At 46.0% G+C, this 18,830-nt stretch overlaps 1 protein-coding gene across 3 annotated transcripts in view; it reads right to left on the bottom strand.

Annotated features, from left to right (window-relative positions):
- LOC142498853 (embryonic protein UVS.2-like) overlaps positions 1–18,525 on the bottom strand; it is a 47,746-nt gene extending 29,221 nt beyond the window's left edge. For 2 of the 3 annotated variants that reach the window (XR_012802566.1, XM_075607454.1), the window contains exons 1-3: positions 18,360–18,525; positions 15,077–15,389; positions 14,856–14,883 (exon numbers count right to left, since the gene is read on the bottom strand). Coding sequence is in view for 1 of the 3 variants with exons in the window: in XM_075607454.1 (XP_075463569.1) it covers positions 14,856–14,883; positions 15,077–15,148 (100 nt within the window). In the remaining 2 variants the exon portion in view is untranslated. Of the gene's footprint in view, positions 1–11,533; positions 11,643–14,855; positions 14,884–15,076; positions 15,390–18,359 lie in introns of all 3 variants that reach the window. The other variant, XR_012802567.1, reaches the window with a different exon arrangement.
- Between the last annotated feature and the right edge of the window lie 305 nt (positions 18,526–18,830).

Consider the following 18,830-nt stretch of genomic DNA (forward strand, 5'->3'; position numbering starts at 1 on the left):
GACCATCAAGTTCAACCTATGCTAAATTTACAGGTCAGATACTTTATCCTATATCCGTACTTACAGTATATTGATCCAGGGGAAGGCAATTAAAAAATCCCAGTGACATATCATCTAATGTTATTTGATATGAGGAAAAATAAATTCCTTCCTGATTCCAAGAATTGGCAATCGGATTACTCACTGGGTAAACATCCTTCCCATGTTTACTTATTTGGTATATCCCTGTATACCTTTCCTTTCTAAAAAGATGTCCAACTTATTTTGAACAATCACAGTCTTCATGGGTAATGATTGCCACATTTTAACTGCCCTTATTGTAAAGAACTGTTTCCTTTGTTGCTGGTGAAATCTCCTTTCCTCCAACCTAAAGGGATGACCCGAATTCTTTGTACTGTAATGAATAGTTCTTTTGAAAGCTCCTTTTACTGTCCCTGAATATGTTTGTATATAGTTATCATATCTCCTCTTAGACGCCTCTTTTCTAATGTAAACAAATCTAATTGAGCTAGCCTCTCCTCATAAATCAGATTATACATCCACTTTATTAATTTGGTGGGTCTTCTCTGCACTTTCTTTAGTTCCATAATGTATTTTCTAAGGCAGCGGTGTGCAAACTGTGGGGCACTAGATTGTCTGCGGGGGGCGCGGGGTTTACAGATGCCTCGTGCACTTTCCGAAGGCATTTAAATGTAGGCCTCTGTAGACTGCACTTCCCATGCTTCTGGAGACGCGTTGCCATGTCAACGTGGCATCAAATGATGCTGCGAGGTGATGTGACATCACGTTGCCATGGCAACGTGATGCCAACGCCAGAGCCAAGGTAAGAGGAGGGGTGGGGTGCACGGAGAAAGAAGAACAGCTGACAGGGGGGCGCAGGGAAAAAAGCTCGAGCTCCACTGTTCTAAGGAGGGGTGCCCAAAATTGTACTCCATATTCAACGTGTGGTCTTACTAAAGCCATATAAAGAGGTATCATTATGTTTACTTCCCTTCCATCCATAGCCTGCTTAATGCAATGTAGCCAGGTCCCCCTCTGCATTGCCGCCGCCCCCTCTGGGCACTCACCGCGGTGGTTAGGTTAGCCGCTGCTCGTGGAGAGGTGTGGGAGCGGGAGATAGCATAGCTGGCCAGGGAAGCGTGCGGTAGTGTTGCTAGGGCTCCGGCGGGTCCCAGGGCAGGGCGCCGCCATAGCAGATTGTGCACGCATGCGCAGTGGGAATTTCGGCGCAGAGGACCGGCAGTGAAGTTCGTGCATGCGCAGAACAAGCGCGCGAACGCTAGCCTACCAGGGAAGGCTCTTGGAAGGGACTACAAGTCCCATGAGCCTCGGGAGTGGCCCCATGATGCCAGGGAGCCAATAGGGCTGCAGGGAATTGATAGTTTTCGCGCGCTGAGCCACGTTAGTCAGTGCAGGACCGGGAGAGCTAGGGGAAGGAGGTGAGTGCAGGGGTCTGTGACCCGCTGCAATAGGCCAGAAAACCCCTAGTCCCCAGATAGGTCCTGACCTCTCCCAGCTTGTGGTGCATAGGGACTGACCCTAAGTTAGTATCGATTCCTTTATGTGTTAGTGGTAGATAGGGACACAGCGGACGCTGCACTCCCGGAATGGAGGCTTGGGCTCAGGCCTACGCCACAGAGACAGAGACTATATCCAGGGTGGGATCGCCCCTGGCGGACCCCGTGCGAGAAGACCCGTGATCAGGAAGCATCACCAAGCGACTGATCCTTTGTGAAGTTGTTTGCTGACTCGAGCGCAGGAGCGCTCGGCAGGTACCTCCTAAGTGCACCAACCTATACCATCCTAACATTATCTATTCACATAGTGGCAGCGCTGACCACGGGGAACCGAGGGATAGGCTGTGGACACGGTGTGGGGATACACGGTGGTGGGCGGGTATACTCCTAGTGGCGTAAGAGACACTGAGAGGACTGAGTTACCTGGGGGGGAGATAACCCCTAGCGGGGGAGTGTTATTAATGTATGTTATGAGTGTGTTATTGCCTGATATATATTCTACGTTACAGTAAACTGGTTATATATATTCCTGAGTACGTGGTTATTGTATATGTGGGTCTTGTGTAGCCAAACTTCTATATATCCCTAGAACCCTACACAGTTGGAGGCGCTGAAACCAAGAACGATGCAGAGGATTCACCCCAGGCTCTCACTGGCGGAGGCTCAGACCTCCTGTGAGCCTGACAGGTATAACGCACCACACCTGGTAACATCGCTGCGTGCCTTGGTTGAGCGAGAGAGGGGCAAGGAGGTGCGGATTGCCGTTTTCCTGAGGCTTCACTGGAGATTGCCAGTTCGTGACGTCATATCCGGCGACACCATTTCCGGTTCGGCACGACGGAGACGTCACTTCCGGTCATTGCCAGCAAGGAGAAACGGAAGGAGTGCACGGCATCCTGAATACCCTGCGAACACCCTACACATGGTTACCAGCTCACATTGGTCTAATGCGATTTTACATCTGCCGTCCTGTGAGTGTTATCTACATTTTAACCCACCGGAGCGGCACATCAGCATCTTGTCCTATCTTATTATTTTTTAGTTATTAATAAATTAACTTTTATCATTAGCTTTGCTTTAATGTTGTTTGTCTAGTTGTGTCTGTTTGTCTTGTCCCCATGTGGCAGCCAGTTTGCATTTATATGTCTGTGTAATCTGTATAGCTGTGTTGCACTAAATTTCTCTCTTCTTTCATTCCATGTTCCACTTCCCCTTCATGAAGTCCTAACGGAGCACCTAAGGATTTAGTGACTGTAGATCATCTTGGGATTGGGACTATTTCAACTGGACTTCCATCTATTTTGGACTCTGTAGGCGCCTGTATCTCTTTCTGTTTATACTGTCTTATCTGATTGTACCATCAGTTTTCCACCAGGCTGCCTTCCTACCAATTAGGGCTCCCCCGCATAGCAGGGTTTACTGTATATATTCCCATTAGCGCCTTTTTTCATCACATTTCCTTTTTTATATATATATATATATATATATATATATATGCGACTGGGTGGGGTGGAACCACCGTTACATTTGGAGGCGCTGCTGAGATTTAGACCTGGGGTGCCCTATTCAAAACAGTATCACCAAAGATCAGCATCATGGTAATTCCCTCACGTCAAGAGGTCCACGCGTGGGCTACCACCGTCTGTGAACCACCTAGACACGTTGTTGCCGTAGGGAACGTCCCGGCGTTAGTGGCGGAAACTGACATCCGGGACTCACTGAGCAAACTCTTAGGGCCAGATAAAGTATGGTACCGTGGCCGGGTGTTCGACTCTACTTATCATTGGAGTGCCCTACTATTCACCGTGGGGCGGGACATATGCCCTGAAGCGGCCCCGAACACTCTAGTAGCCCCCGAGTGCCCGCCAGAAGGATACCCCCTTATATACTCTGACTTACCAGTAATAAGGGAAATGTTTTCACTAAGAGCCCCTCCTCAAGATCCAGATGAACCGTCCAGCAGTACTTGGACACCACTTGCACCCGTGTCAAGTACCCCAAACCGGGTTGACCGTCCCCAACCCAAAGTCTCCTTAACCCCAAGCACCCTCACGGAAGCCAATAGTTGGGCTGACAGTCCGCCCTCTCCAACCGACCCCGTACCCCGCGAGGTACACCCCAGGCATATCAGAGAGAGGGTAACGAACGAAGGTTCCATAATGGGAGTGACGCTACCCCAATTCGTAGAAGCCTTCACCATGGCCTCCCAGTCTCAAGGCTACTGGAAACTTAAGGCCTTCTCGGTAATACTTCCCATACCCCAGGGGGAGGAAGGAATAGACCTTTGGAGGGAGAATGCTGTAAAAGTCATAGAGGAATGGTCGTGCACTGACACTGTAAAGCGGCAGCGTATCATGGAATGTCTCAGGCCTCCCGCCTCTACCATTGTGACCATCCACAGGGACCAACACCCAGAGTTGACGGCGTTAGAAATGGTGGCGTTCCTGTTGGAAGCGTACGGACTAGCCGAAGACGAAGGAGCGATCTGGACGAAATACTTCAATCTTTATCAGAAGGAGGGAGAAGACTTGTCGGCCTTTATTCACCGCCTGCAGCTAGTCTTGGGAATCCTACTCAATCATAAACTGATTCTCGCCTCTGGGATGGATGAAGCGCTCCATAAGCAGTACTTGCGGGGATCAAGCCCCACTCACCCCATAGCCAACTTGCTCCGCAGCAAAATAATGGACGGGGGTCCCTCTCCGTTCACCGAGTTGCTGCGCCAAGTGAAAATGCAGGAGGCACATGTTATGCTACACTCTACCGCTAAACCTAAGAGTCTCTCCACCTCAAAGGGAAAGGGCTCTATGGAAAAGAAGGAAGAGTCTGCGGCCTCGTCCAAGGGGTACAAGCAAGACCCACCGATAGACCACCTTCCCCGTCCAAGGTTCGTCCGGAACAACGCGAGGTTGTGTGCTATAACTGCAGTAAGAAGGGCCACATCCTTCGTAACTTTCCGGAGAGAGAGGATCCTCCAGAAGAACACCCTCCCAATATGGGGAAATCAGCCCGATCAATGGTCTGCAGTGTACCAGTGGCAGAATCTGACCCAGAACTCCCTCAGTCGGGAACCCAGGATGCCCCTTCTGACATCTCACCCAGTGGAGATTACAGTCAAGTGGGCCCCGCGGCCATCGTACCCGTTGTACTGGAAGGGATCTACGCATCGGCCCTACTAGACACAGGGTCACAAGTAACCATAATATACCGCAAGTTCTATGACCAGCACCTCCAACATTGCCCCCTGAAGCCGGCCGAACATATGAAGGTTAGGGGATTAAGTAATGAAGACTACCCCATCGATGAGATTGTGAAGGTTCAGCTGGAAATACTCCAACTGAACACCGGCAAAAAACACCCCATGCATGTAGCGGCAATGTTATGCCCGGAGCCCCAAGACCAGTGCAAGTATCCAATAATCTTGGGAACCAATGCTGATATAGTACAAGCTGTAATCAGAGCCTACTTGAAAGAGACCAACGAGTTGCCGTTGGCCAATTCGCTTCTAGACCCCGTCTTACGAGAAGAGTGGCACCGGGTATATGTTCTGGAGCGTCATGGGGACCTCTACAATCGTCAACGCGGATTGACGACCATATTACCAGGGGGAGTACAAAGAATGGCTGCCTGGTGTTGCTACCCCGATAGGCAGGAGAATGATCAGTTCTTCTCTCTGGAGAGTACCCCCGAGGACGAAGTTCAGCGAGGGTATAGGGAACTACCCGAAGTGAGAGAGTGGACGACTAAAATCCCTCTACGAACCCACGTGTATGTGCAGAATCTCTCTCCTTTCCCGATTGAATTTGATGGCGATCAGAACTTGGGTTGCATCTATCCAGTCAGCCCTGTGAACACCGCGCCCCAAGTGAAGGCGGCGACCGTGGCTGGACGGTTAGCCGACCTGGACTTCAACTTCGGCGAGTCGACGTTGTCCCCTGAATGGAAAACACGGTTGACAACTCAGTTGAATAAACGGCGGAATGTGTTCTCCACGAGTGAGATGGATGTGGGGTACAGTTGCAGCGCCCAACATATCATTCGACTGAGTGATGCCAACCCGTTCCGGGAACACTCTCGTCGCATCGCCCCACGGGATGTGGATGGTGTGAGGGACGCCATCCAAGACATGACAACCGCTGGGATTGTGACGGAGTCTCGGGGACCCTACACGTCTCCCATAGTGGTGGTGCGGAAAAAGAACGGGTCCGTACGACTGTGTGTCGACTATCGAACTCTGAACAATCGTACGATACCGGATCAGTACAACCTTCTGCGCATTGAAGAGATCCTGAATGCGCTAAATGGAAGTCAATGGTTTAGCGTGCTCGACCTCCGATCCGGGTACCATCAGGTGACTATGAATGCGGAAGATCAGGAGAAAACAGCTTTCGTATGCCCCTTTGGGATTCTTCCAATTTACACGTATGCCCCAAGGTATATGCGGGGCCCATGCTACCTTCCAGAGACTGATGGAGAAGACTATCGGGGACATGAGCCCTCGAGAGTGTCTGGTATACCTGGATGACATCATTGTCTTCGGGAGAACTCTGGAGGAGCATGAAGACAGGTTGCTCAAAGTAATAGACCGTCTTGGGAAGGAAGGGCTGAAGTTGTCCCTAGACAAGTGCCGGTTTTGTCACACCTCGGTGACCTACGTGGGCACATCGTATCGGCTCAAGGGATCGCCACTGACCCAGCCAAGGTAGAAGCAGTCGTGAACTGGCCGCGTCCCGAAAATGTCACAGAACTACGATCCTTTCTGGGATTCTGTGGGTACTACCGTCGCTTTGTGGAAGGGTACTCCAGTAGAGCTAAACCCCTGAATAATCTGCTGAAGATATACCCACAGAAACCGGGAAAAAGGCTGTATCGGCTCGCCAACCGTTTGGTGATAAATGGACTTCCGAGTGTGAACAGGCCTTCATGAAATTGAAGAAATGTCTGACTGAAGTGCCGGTGCTTGCGTATGCTGACCCCGAACAACCATACGTTCTGCATGTGGATGCCAGCCTCAATGGATTGGGTGCCGTCCTACACCAGAAGCACCCTGAGGGCCTCCGGCCTGTCGCCTACATCAGCCGCAGTCTGACGCCCAGTGAGCAGCGATACCCCGTCCACAAGTTGGAGTTCCTTGCTCTCAAGTGGGCGATCACTGAGAAGCTCCATGATTACCTTTACGGGGTTACGTTTGAGGTCAGGACGGATAATAATCCCCTCACGTACATCAATACGTCGGCCAAATCATATGCAGCAGGCCACAGATGGCAGGCCGCCCTCAGCAACTACAGCTTCTCCTTGAAGTATAAGCCGGGACCATTGAATATCGGGGCGGACGCCCTCTCCCGAAGGCCAGGACTACTTGCTACTCCAGATGATGGGGAATGGGAAGAACTTCCAGGACCCGGAGTGCAGGCTATGTGTAGAACTACCGCCATCGTCAACGACCAAGTGGCCTTCTCAGAATTACGAGTGGCTGATTCATTGGGATGCCAGTCGCAGGCTGTCCCAGCCGCCTACTGCGACCCAAAAGGGATGCACATCATGCATGACAAGGTGTTACGGTGGAAAGATTTGGTAGACTATCAAATACGAGATCCTGTTGTCAGTATCATCCGACAAGCCGTTGTAAGGAAGCATGCTCCAGATGACTTAGTGGTTTTGCTCATGCGGGAATGGGACAAATTTGAAATAGACAATTGTTTACTCTATCGGGTGGTGCAATATCACAACCATCCGGATAGGCGACAACTAGTCCTCCCTAAGAACTTACAATACCTAGTGTTGAGGTCCCTACATGATGATCATGGACATCTTGGGATAGAAAAGACCTTTGGGTTGGTTCGAGATCTCTTTTTCTGGCCCAAAATGCGGGAAGCCGTTGAACGCCACTGTCGCCACTGTACCAGGTGTATACAGCGCAAGACCCTGCCTACCCGAGCAGCCCTCATGGGCCATCTGAAAAGTTCTGGCCCCATGGACCTTGTGTGTATGGACTTTCTGTGCATTGAGCCTGATAGCCAGGGAATATGCAACGTGTTGGTCATCACGGACCATTACACCCGGTATGCCCAGGCCTTCCCCACAAAAGATCAGAAAGCCATCACAGTGGCGAAAATATTATGGGAGAAGTACTTCGTGCACTACGGTCTTCCCAACCGCCTTCACTCCGACCAAGGGCGGGACTTTGAGAGCAATTTGATCAGAGAACTCCTCAAAATGCTGAACATCACCAAGTCACGCACGACCCCGTATCACCCTGAAGGAGATGCACTGCCCGAGAGATTTAATCGAACCTTACTGGATATGCTCGGAACGCTACAGAGTGCTCATAAAATTGAATGGAATCGACACGTGGAGGGCCTGGTGCATGCGTACAATTGCACCCGACACGAGTTTACGGGATTCTCCCCCTACTTCCTCATGTTTGGGCGAGAGGCGAGGCTACCAGTGGATGTACGTCTTAGAGTTTCGACGGATGGGATACACAATGCTACCCATTTCAAATATGTGCAAAGACTTAAAGACAGTTTACAGCAGGCCTATCAACAGGCTGAGAAGGCTACAGCTAAGTTGAACGCTGGAAATAAAAGGCGATACGATCATAAGGTCAAGTATCGGGAACGTCGTCCTGGGGACGCTGTGTTACTTAGAAATCTGGGAGTCCCAGGAAAACACAAATTAGCTGACCGATGGAGGGACGGGGTACATGAAATAGAGTCTCAGATGCCTGGCATCCCGGTCTATCGCATCAAAGACACTGAAGGCCGGGTAAAGGTATGGCACCGTAATCATCTTCTCCCCATTCCACAAGTGGGAGATGAAGAGACAGAGATACTGGCCACACCGCTCAACGGTGAACCCGAATTATCAGAAATGGGTCAAGAGACTGTCAATAATGAGACCCACTCTGAACCGCATGAAGACCCTATGGAGGGACCCTCTCAAAGGGACTACCCTGCGGATGGGGCATCTCCTGGAGGAGCTACGGGTAAAGGGCCCCGTGGGCCAATGCCTACTAAAGTAGCACCAACAGGCCAGCCTTTGGATGCGCAGAGCCCGTGCTTTGTGCCTAACAGAGACTGTTCAGAGACAATTTTCCCCTCAAGGGACGAGGCTGAGCTTCAGGACTGTGGTTATTACTCCCCCGAGGGAGTTGCCGAAGAACAGCTTCGCCGGAGCCAGAGAGTAAGGTACCCTCCAAATCGGGTAACCTATGATCAAATTGGGGCACCCCATTATGAGGCTCAGCAGTGGGCTCGCAGCAGAGTGCAGTCCATCATTGTGATGTTCAGTTAAATGTGCAATCTGATTTAGAGCTGATAAATGTAAGGTCACGTTTGATTGTTGCATTTTTATTATATAACGATGTGATGCCCTTTTCATTATATAACTTCTGTACATATTTATATTCAGTTGTGTCCCAAGCGAGGACGTTGTTTTTTTTCCCAGGGGGAGGATGTAGCCAGGTCCCCCTCTGCATTGCCGCCCCCCCTCTGGGCACTCACCGCGGTGGTTAGGTTAGCCGCTGCTCGTGGAGAGGTGTGGGAGCGGGAGATAGCATAGCGCGCCGTTCTAAAGCTCGGCAGGTTGCCAGGGAAGCGTGCGGTAGTGTTGCTAGTTCTCCGGCGGGTCCCGGGGCAGGGCGCCGCCATAGCAGATTGCGCAGTGGGAATTTCGGCGCAGAGGACCGGCAGTGAAGTTCGCGCATGCGCAGAACAAGCGCGCGAACGCTAGCCTACCAGGGAAGGCTCTTGGAAGGGACTACAAGTCCCATGGGCCTCGGGAGCGGCCCCATGATGCCAGGGAGCCAATAGGGCTGCAGGAGCTCCCTGCTTGCAGGGAATTGATACTTTACGCGCGCTGAGCCACGTTAGTCAGTGCAGGACCGGGAGAGCTAGGGGAAGGAGGTGAGTGCAGGGGTCTGTGACCCGCTGCAATAGGCCAGAAAACCCCTAGGCCCTAGATAGGTCCTGACCTCTCCCAGCTTGTGGTGCATAGGGACTGACCCTAAGTTAGTATCGATTCCTTTATGTGTTAGTGGTAGATAGGGACACAGCGGATGCTGCGCTCCCAGAACGGAGGCTTGGGCTCAGGCCTACGCCACAGAGACAGAGACTATATCCAGGGTGGGATCGCCCCTGGCGGACCCCGTGCGAGAAGACCTGTGATCAGGAAGCATCAACAAGTGACTGATCCTTTGTGAAGTTGTTTGCTGACCCGAGCGCAGGAGCGCTCGGCAGGTACCTCCTAAGTGCACCAACCTATACCATCCTAACATTATCTATTCACATAGTGGCAGCGCTGACCACGGGGAACCGAGGGATAGGCTGTGGACACGGTGTGGGGATACACGGTGGTGGGCGGGTATACTCCTAGTGGATGGAACAAGGAAAAACCCGGGCGCTCCCTGGTGAAGTTCTAAAACAGGGGAAATATAACAATTAATATTACAACCTTATAGACAAAGGTCCTCTCAGGTTCGTCTTCTCGTCCTATGGCTCTGACCCCAATAGAATCCTATCCAGGATCCTTATTTGTACAGGGATATAGAGAAAAAAGGGGGAGCACAGGTTGAGGAATTTGGGGTATGTATGGTATCTAATAGATACTGGTGGGTGTGGTTGAATGATATATAAAATCACTTACACGGCCTTGTGTAAATGTTCTCACAGCAAGGTTTCGTTGCAGTTTTCTTGTCTTTTTATTTCTTGCCTTTTTATTTCCTTGGATGGTTTCTTTCTTCTTTTCAGGTCTTGATCTTCTTCCTGGTTTTCTTCAGCAGTCCTCAGCTCCCAGTGAGGATGTCCCCCTCGGAATGAACAGATTTAAAAAACAATTGTTAGAGAGGAAATACAGACGGTATTATAGGATATCCAATAGATTAAACCCAAATAAATACAAAAGCAGCAAAAGCTGCAAACACTCACACGGGCAAGTGTGAGTGCAATCCTAGGGGAAGGTGTCTTTTTATCTGATGGGGTCTTCACACATGGTGACCTGTAAGGGTAATGGAGGTCTGGTATGCAATAATAGATACAAATTAAATGATACTCACACGGCCTTGTGTGAGTAAATACACATCAAGGTGTCTTTAACTTCTTTGAAGTAATGGTGGTGCTAGATTCCAAGTGGGGAAATATAAGCAGATAGCCCCTCCTTGGTGTCGGTGTGAATTAGGACAATGTCTCGCTTTTGGTAGGCTACAAGTAATTTTATTGTTAAAACACTAAAAGAATGCAAATATAAAAATACAATAAAAATGCAATAAAAATGCAGAAAAAAAGACAACAGCCCGTCGGTAGGATGTGACTCGTGGATCTCGTGGCACGCAGCTTACTTGCTCTGCGTCCGGGTATAGTGCTGCTTCCTCTCTGATCCACTCCTTGACGGTGGCTGTGTTAGATCAAAATTGCTAAGTGATGAGAGCAACGCGTTTCGACCCTTTCTGGACTTCCTCAGGCTCTCATCACTTAGCAATTTTGATCTAACACAGCCACCGTCAAGGAGTGGATCAGAGAGGAAGCAGCACTATACCCGGACGCGGAGCAAGTTAGCTGCGTGCCACGAGATCCACGAGTCACATCCTACCGACGGGCTGTTTTCTTTTTTTCTGCATTTTTATTGTATTTTTATATTTGCATTCTTTTAGTGTTTTAACAATAAAATTACTTGTAGCCTACCAAAAGCGAGACATTGTCCTAATTCACACCGACACCAAGGAGGGGCTACCTGCTTATATTTCCCCACTTGGAATCTAGCACCACCATTACTTCAAAGAAGTTAAAGACACCTTGATGTGTATTTACTCACACAAGGCCGTGTGAGTATCATTTAATTTGTATCTATTATTGCATACCAGACCTCCATTACCCTTACAGGTCACCATGTGTGAAGACCCCATCAGATAAAAAGACACCTTCCCCTAGGATTGCACTCACACTTGCCCGTGTGAGTGTTTGCAGCTTTTGCTGCTTTTGTATTTATTTGGGTTTAATCTATTGGATATCCTATAATACCGTCTGTATTTCCTCTCTAACAATTGTTTTTTAAATCTGTTCACTCCGAGGGGGACATCCTCACTGGGAGCTGAGGATTGCTGAAGAAAACCAGGAAGAAGATCAAGACCTGAAAAGAAGAAAGAAACCATCCAAGGAAATAAAAAGACAAGAAATAAAAAGACAAGAAAACTGCAACGAAACCTTGCTGTGAGAACATTTACACAAGGCCGTGTAAGTGATTTTATATATCTTTCAACCACACCCACCAGTATCTATTAGATACCATACATACCCCAAATTCCTCAACCTGTGCTCCCCCTTTTTTCTCTATATCCCCATACTCCTAGTGGAGTAAGAGACACTGAGAGGACTGAGTTACCTGGGGGGGAGATAACCCCTAGCGGGGGAGTGTTATTAATGTATGTTATAAGAGTGTGTTGTTGCCTGCATATATATTCTGCGTTACAGTAAACTGATTATATATATTCCTGAGTACGTGGTTATTGTATATGTGGGTCCTGTGTAGCCAAACTTCTATATATCCCTAGAACCCTACATAGGTGGAGGCGCTGAAACCAAGAACGATCCAGAGGATTCACCCCAGGCTCTCACTGGCGGAGGCTCAGACCTCCTGTGAGTCTGACAGGTATAACGCACCACACCTGGTAACATATAGGTCCCCCCTTACATTTATATATATATATGCGACTGGGTGGGGTGGAACCACCGTTACAGCAAGATAAGATCTTGTTTGCCTTTGCAGCTACTGGATGACTTTGGGCACTATTGCTAAACCTGCTGTCTACAAGCACTCCTAAATCCTTCTCCATCAAGGATTTCCCTAATTTATCCCCATTTCATTTGCAATTTGCCTGTTTATTCTTATTTCCCAAATGCATAACCTTACATTTATCTGTATTAAACATCATCTGCCATTTATCTGCCCAAGTTTCCAGCCTATCCAAGTCCTTCTGGATAGAAATGACATCCTGCTCTGATTCTACTACAGTACATTACATAATTTAGTGTCATCAGCAAAGATGGAGACTTTGCTCTCGATGCCAACCTCAAGGTCATTTATAAACGAATTAAAAAGCAGGGGTCCCAGTACCGAAACCAGAGGTACACCACTCACGACTTTAGCCCAACCTGAAAAAGTTCCTTTTACGACAACTCTCTGATGTCTTCAACCGGTTTTCAATCCAAGTGCAAATATTTTAACTGAGTCCAATTTGCTTTATTTTGTACACTAAACCTCTTGTGTGGAACCGTATCAAAAGCCTTTGAAAAATCTAAATAGACCACATCAACTGCATTACTCTGGTCTAAATTCCTACTTACCTCCTCAAAGAATCTAATAAGGTTAGTTTGGCATGATCTATCCTTCATAAATCCATTCTGACTATTACTAGTAATTGTGTTTCCCATTAGGTATTCCTGAATATTATCCCGTATTAAACCTTCAAGTAGCTTCCCCACTATACCAAATCTGCTTTACGCCAATCTTGTGGTACTGAGCCTGTGGAAATGGAGTCCTTGAATATTAAATGTAATAGTTTGGCTATTATTGTACTTAACTCCTTAAGAACTCTTGGGTGTTTGCCATCAGAGCCAGGTGCCTTATTTACTTACATTTTATCAAGTCACCTATACATTGCGTCCTCAGTTAACCAATTGTTCGTTAATGTAGAGGTTATGGCTTCCTCCTGCGGCACTACTATTGCAATTTATTCTTCCCTGGTAAGCACAATGTTAGATGGGCAGGTAGATTATTGGAGATAAGGAAAGAGCAGAGATATTACACACATTCTTTGCATCTGTGTTTAATACCTCTGCTCTTTCCTTATCTGCAATAATCTGCCTGCCCATCTCACACTGAAACTGTCCTATATTTTCTTTTTTCATTTTTTTGTTCTTAGGGATCTTAAAGAACTTTTTAGGGTTGACCTTACTTTCTATTGCAATCCTTTTTTCATTATCCATGTTTTTGCTAATTTGATTGCCCTTTTACAATTTTTGTTACATTCCTTATTTATGATAATATGCCTCCGTCCCTTCTGACTTAAAGAATCTAAACGCTTGCCTCTTCTTTTCCATTTCCTCCCCTACCTGTTTATTTAGCCCCATTGGTTTAAACGCATTTCTTTTATATTTATTACCAAAAGGTATACACTGACAAGTATGCTTTTCTAACAATGTTTTAAAGACTGCCATTTATCTTCTACATTTTTTCCTGCAAAAACATCATCCCAATGTATTACATGTAGATTTGTCCCCAGTTTATTAAAATCTGCCTTTCTAAAGTTTAAGGTCTTTGTTGAACCCAAGTAATCTGTTTTTTTGATCATTTATTTTAAATGAGACCATATTATGATCACTGTTACCCAAATGTTCCCGGACTTGAATATTTGTTATTACTTCTACACTGTTTGATATTACCAAATCCAGTTTTGACCCTCTCCTTGTTGGTTCTTCAATAATTTGGGTCATGTTATAGTCTTTAAGCACCCCCAAAAACCTGTTTCCTTTTGTAATGCTAATCTCATTGCTCAAGTCTGTGTCTGGATGATTAGAATCACCCATTATGCAAATATGATCTAGTTTTGATGCCTTCTCTACTTGCAAAAGTATTTTAGCTTCCTCAATCTCACAGATATTTGGTGGTTTATAGCATATCCCTACAAACATTGTCTTTGTACTTTTAACTTAACTGCAAATTTATATCCACAAGGTGTGTGTATGTAACACCGCCGGAAGAAGAGATCAGTGTATCTCAAAAGCTCACACAAATAAAAGCATTTCGTTAGCCACAGAACGGTATCATCTATTTATTTTTTGATTATTGAAGCTCGGCTAACACGGTACTGATACCTCTACATATATATATACACACACACAACTGACCATTTTCATGTTAGTTATACACTGGCGACACACTTTATTCGAGCTCGGCTAGTCCCATGAATTCGGGTATACCCGGGTGTATTGAGGTTTGTGACTGTTTTCTGCCCGAGTGCATTGAGGTATTTTCCAGGCAGGGATTGAAGCATTTTATTCCTGCTGGCTGCAATACTGCACAGTATATGTATATATATATACTGCATTACAATTAATGAATTTATGCCATCTGGTAGACACGCGAAGCATTGCAGCCTATTAAATCCTAATCATTATCATTTAACAGATCAGCCGCCCGTCAGCCAGGCATGAACCCAGGCTGGGAAGGCAAACGCAACGGGGCTTGTCAGAGGTGAGGAGCGGCGCACTCCAGGTATCTGCTAGGTACATACTGGGTATTTGCTCGAATAAAGTGTGTCGGTGCAGTATATGTTTAACTTACCCCTTTCTTCAAGTTCCCTTAAGAAAACCTGTAAGGAAATGTTTTTATGTTACTATATGATTGTATATAGATTAAATGTATAATAATTAATAATAAAAATATATGTATTAGGTAACATGCTGAAAAAGAGGAACAAATCCTCAATAGATAGGTAACATGCCCACATAATATGTTCTCTAGGTCTATACTGTCCATATACAGATAGTTTTTAAGTCACTCACCTGTAAAGGTAAACCCATGACAGGTCCCAGCAGACAGGCCAGAAGAGGGATGTATATTCTCACATCCATCATATGGTCTAATAAGTGTCTAGGAATGTTTTTTTTCTTGCACAGGTGTGAGGGATCTCTGATCTTCTCTCTTGGGCTCTGTGTTATACGTCCAACCTGGTGTGCCCCTTATTTTCAGCGATGGGGCCTAACAGCAGCCAATCAGCAGCCACTATGAGAGATCTCAGGATATACAAATGACTGGAAGAGATGCTCCAGGGCGTTGTCACGGCTTTTACTGCCCGAAAGTCAGGTTGGCAGGTTTCTGTGTGACATGAGGGTTATTAGACTTAAATACCTGCAGCTGTTATTAAAAATGTTTTCCAATCTCACGTTAGTCATGGTTTATATTTTTTTTTTAAACTGGGAAATCAAGATTGGCAAATTATAACAAATAAATGTGACCTCAGGGGTGTGAAGAGAAGACCAGGGTAAAGTTCAGGAGATATCATGATACAAACAGTTCTTTCCACGTGTAAACCTTAGCAATAACTATACAATAACACTGTTTCCCCAAATAACATCACATAACCTGTTATAACCAGTGCTTTGTTTCTGGAAAAAAAGGTGAGGGAACTCTGACGTGAGGATGGGACCGGGGACAAAATTATTCTTAGACATGCGCAATAATATGCACATTTATTCACATTTCAAAATCATTTTGAATTTACAGTAACTATGTTATTATTTTTGTAAATAATAATTAGTACATTCTAATTTTTTATCAATAATGCTATAAAATTTATTGTGTGATCCAGGAATAAAGGTACAGGAACTGTAAATAAAAAAGCCCTGCTTATAACACATGTATAGCCACGGCTGGCCCAGGCGATCTTTCTACCTTCCTGTCACATAAGATCTGGTAAGATACACACAGTGACAGGCTATCCTATGAGGTTTAAATGTTGACTTTATGAGTGACGGGAGTGGAGGCGACACAGAAATCTGTATGCAGCCAATACTGGTGCAGATCCTGTAGTCGCCCCTTCTGAATCTCAGGGAGAAAGTGACCAAACTGTAGCTTGAAGTTCAGCCCCTTAGGGTTGAGACCTTCAGTTCCGGCCTACCCTTTAATGGGGTAGGAGTTCCAGCTTACCCCTCTGTGGGGTGAGGAGATCCCTCTCCCCCCTCCTGGAGCTGAAGGAGAGATCAAGATCTGTGCATGGCACAAGGCCTCGACTACTATATCCTGGCCAAGCACCATCCAAGGGCCTGAAACCCTTCTCCACCAAAATGCATACGCTGTAATACCTTCCTGCAGTGGCTGATTAAATAAAGACCCTCATTTATATATCTCTGTCTAAGTTGCGGTCTATTAGCCAGAGGTGTTGGAGAAAGAACTGTCATGGTAGGGACTGCCTGCATCTGTGCTGTAGCCTACCGTGGCTGGAGGCGCTAACACCGTAAAAACGGACCAGCGAATCTCCCTAAAGACTGTAATGTCCCCCCACACCATTGCGGGCATCTCATCTCTCCAGTACCCTCACAGGAAACCGGCACCACATATACATATACCAGTAGCAAGCACAAGACCTCCCAGAGGTGGGTTGGAGGGGGGGGGGGGTGGTACAAGGGTTACACATGATTTCACAGAGCTCCAAAATTTTATATTTAGTGCAGAATGTCCCAATATATTCCACCAGAGGGGACAATGAAGTCAGCTATACGTTTTCTTATATTGTGCTGACAAGGCACACAGAGCTTACAATCTAACTTTGGTGCTTGAAGTACAGACAGATATAGAGACTTGCCCAAGGTCATAAGGACAAACTTACAATAACATGTGAACCAGGTTTCCCATGTTCAAAATAAGTGATTTTGCCACCATGCTCGCCCTTTTGGATTTTTGTACAGATCTAGGTATCTACATAGGAGTTACAATCAAACCACATAATAACATATCATCTTATCTTTCATCATTTGTAGCTAACAACGTTGCAAATATAGACCTGAAAACCTAACTGAGAAGAGAGCAACAACACATACCATATAATATACAATGCATGCTGTATTTAAGGGCTCAACCCTAGCAAAGAAAATAAATCTGCAGTGATTTCTATGTTGGAGTGATCAGGGCCAAGCTATATTGCAGTTTTAATAACCACTGAAAGTTTCTTTAAAGTCCATTTACATTCACAGTTTGAGTTTGAGTTCCAGGTATATTGTTCATGAAACAAAGTGTTTGACTGACCATGAAGGCCTCTGGGACAAATGTAAACAGAGCAAAACTCGGCACTCTCACAGCTTGCAGGGATTCCTGAGGAAGCCAGCTGATGCTGATGAAACGCGTAGGGACTGACATCATCGTGTTACCTAGCTGTGAGAGTGCCGGTTTTGCTCTGTTTACATTTGTGCTTCCTTGCATGCTGCCGGTTACATCGGGCGACGCAACTATGGACTGTTGAGGTCGGAGTACTTTGGCAAGCTTGACCAGCAACCCACGGTTCAGGAGGTGCTTGTAAAAGCCATCCACGGAGCAGGAGGTGATTTCGGAGCGATCAGCAGACCAACAGCTGATCATTTTGTGTTTCCCCAGTTGACGGTGACTCTATGCAGTAACACCGTCTAAAGATTCCTTTTTATATCAATTCATTTTTCTTATTTTTTGTAAGTGGGCATTGTTTACCCCTCTATTTTATTAATACATTCTGTTTGTGGTAATGCACCAGGGTGTGCGCTGTTTCTTTCAACTTTTCATACAGATTTTCCCTGGGAAGTGATTCTTCCTGGATACAGCAGCCCCCATTCCCTGCATTTTGGCAATTAAGCACATTGGAGTGCTGTTGGACATATATTGTTTCTACGCCTCCTGGACAGGACTTGTAACAATACAATTGATTTTGAAAATATGGGGATTTCCTTTTTTTCCATTTATATTTTTATTGCATCTGTATTTTAGTATATATATAAAAAAACAGGCACAAAATAAAACACATGACATTTAAATAAAACAAGCATTTCACAATAAAGCCATTGATTGTGCCTGTGGTAAACCATGTCCACCATTTATGGGCATGGATTGCCACACTGACAATGAATGGGCAACTTAAAAGAAACATAACACAAAATACAATACATAACAATTAAATAAAAACAAGCATTTGCCAAAAAATGCAATGCTTGTCACTGTGCTTATCTATAGCTCGAAACAGGCATAGATAAAAACATTGGCAGTCAATATGCATCCTAAAAAAAAATACACAATGAAATAGAATACAATGAAGGTTTTTCTTACCTTTGTCGGGGAAAAACTCAGTCCCACACTTATTCCTTCTTGGTAAGCAATCTGAATAGAGACTTTTATTGCAACAGCCGCTAGCAAGAGTGCATTTAATGCAAATCAAAACATTGCTGTCTGACTTACAGTAACACAAAGGCACTGAACAATAAACTCTAAGTAATTTAATTATACCAGAAAAAGGGCCGGGCGTACATAATATCACAATATCAGCACTTATGACTTCATTGGACATCTAACTTTTCTTTATCTTGTTTTCTTGCAGTTACGCGGTTATATATGTTGCAATTTATTTTAGCAGATTAAGCAAAAAGAAAACTCATGTGCTAAACTACCTCTTCTTTCTCAAGGCCGATAGCCGGTACATCTCTCTCTGACTCTACAAGGGGGTTAATAGTTTAGACGAGGGTCCCAGCTAAACAAAGAAATTACAGTTTCAGCATTAAGGAAAGTTCAACGGGAAAAAAC

The sequence above is a fragment of the Ascaphus truei genome, chromosome 7 (genome assembly GCF_040206685.1).
Source record: "Ascaphus truei isolate aAscTru1 chromosome 7, aAscTru1.hap1, whole genome shotgun sequence".
NCBI lineage: Eukaryota > Metazoa > Chordata > Amphibia > Anura > Ascaphidae > Ascaphus > Ascaphus truei.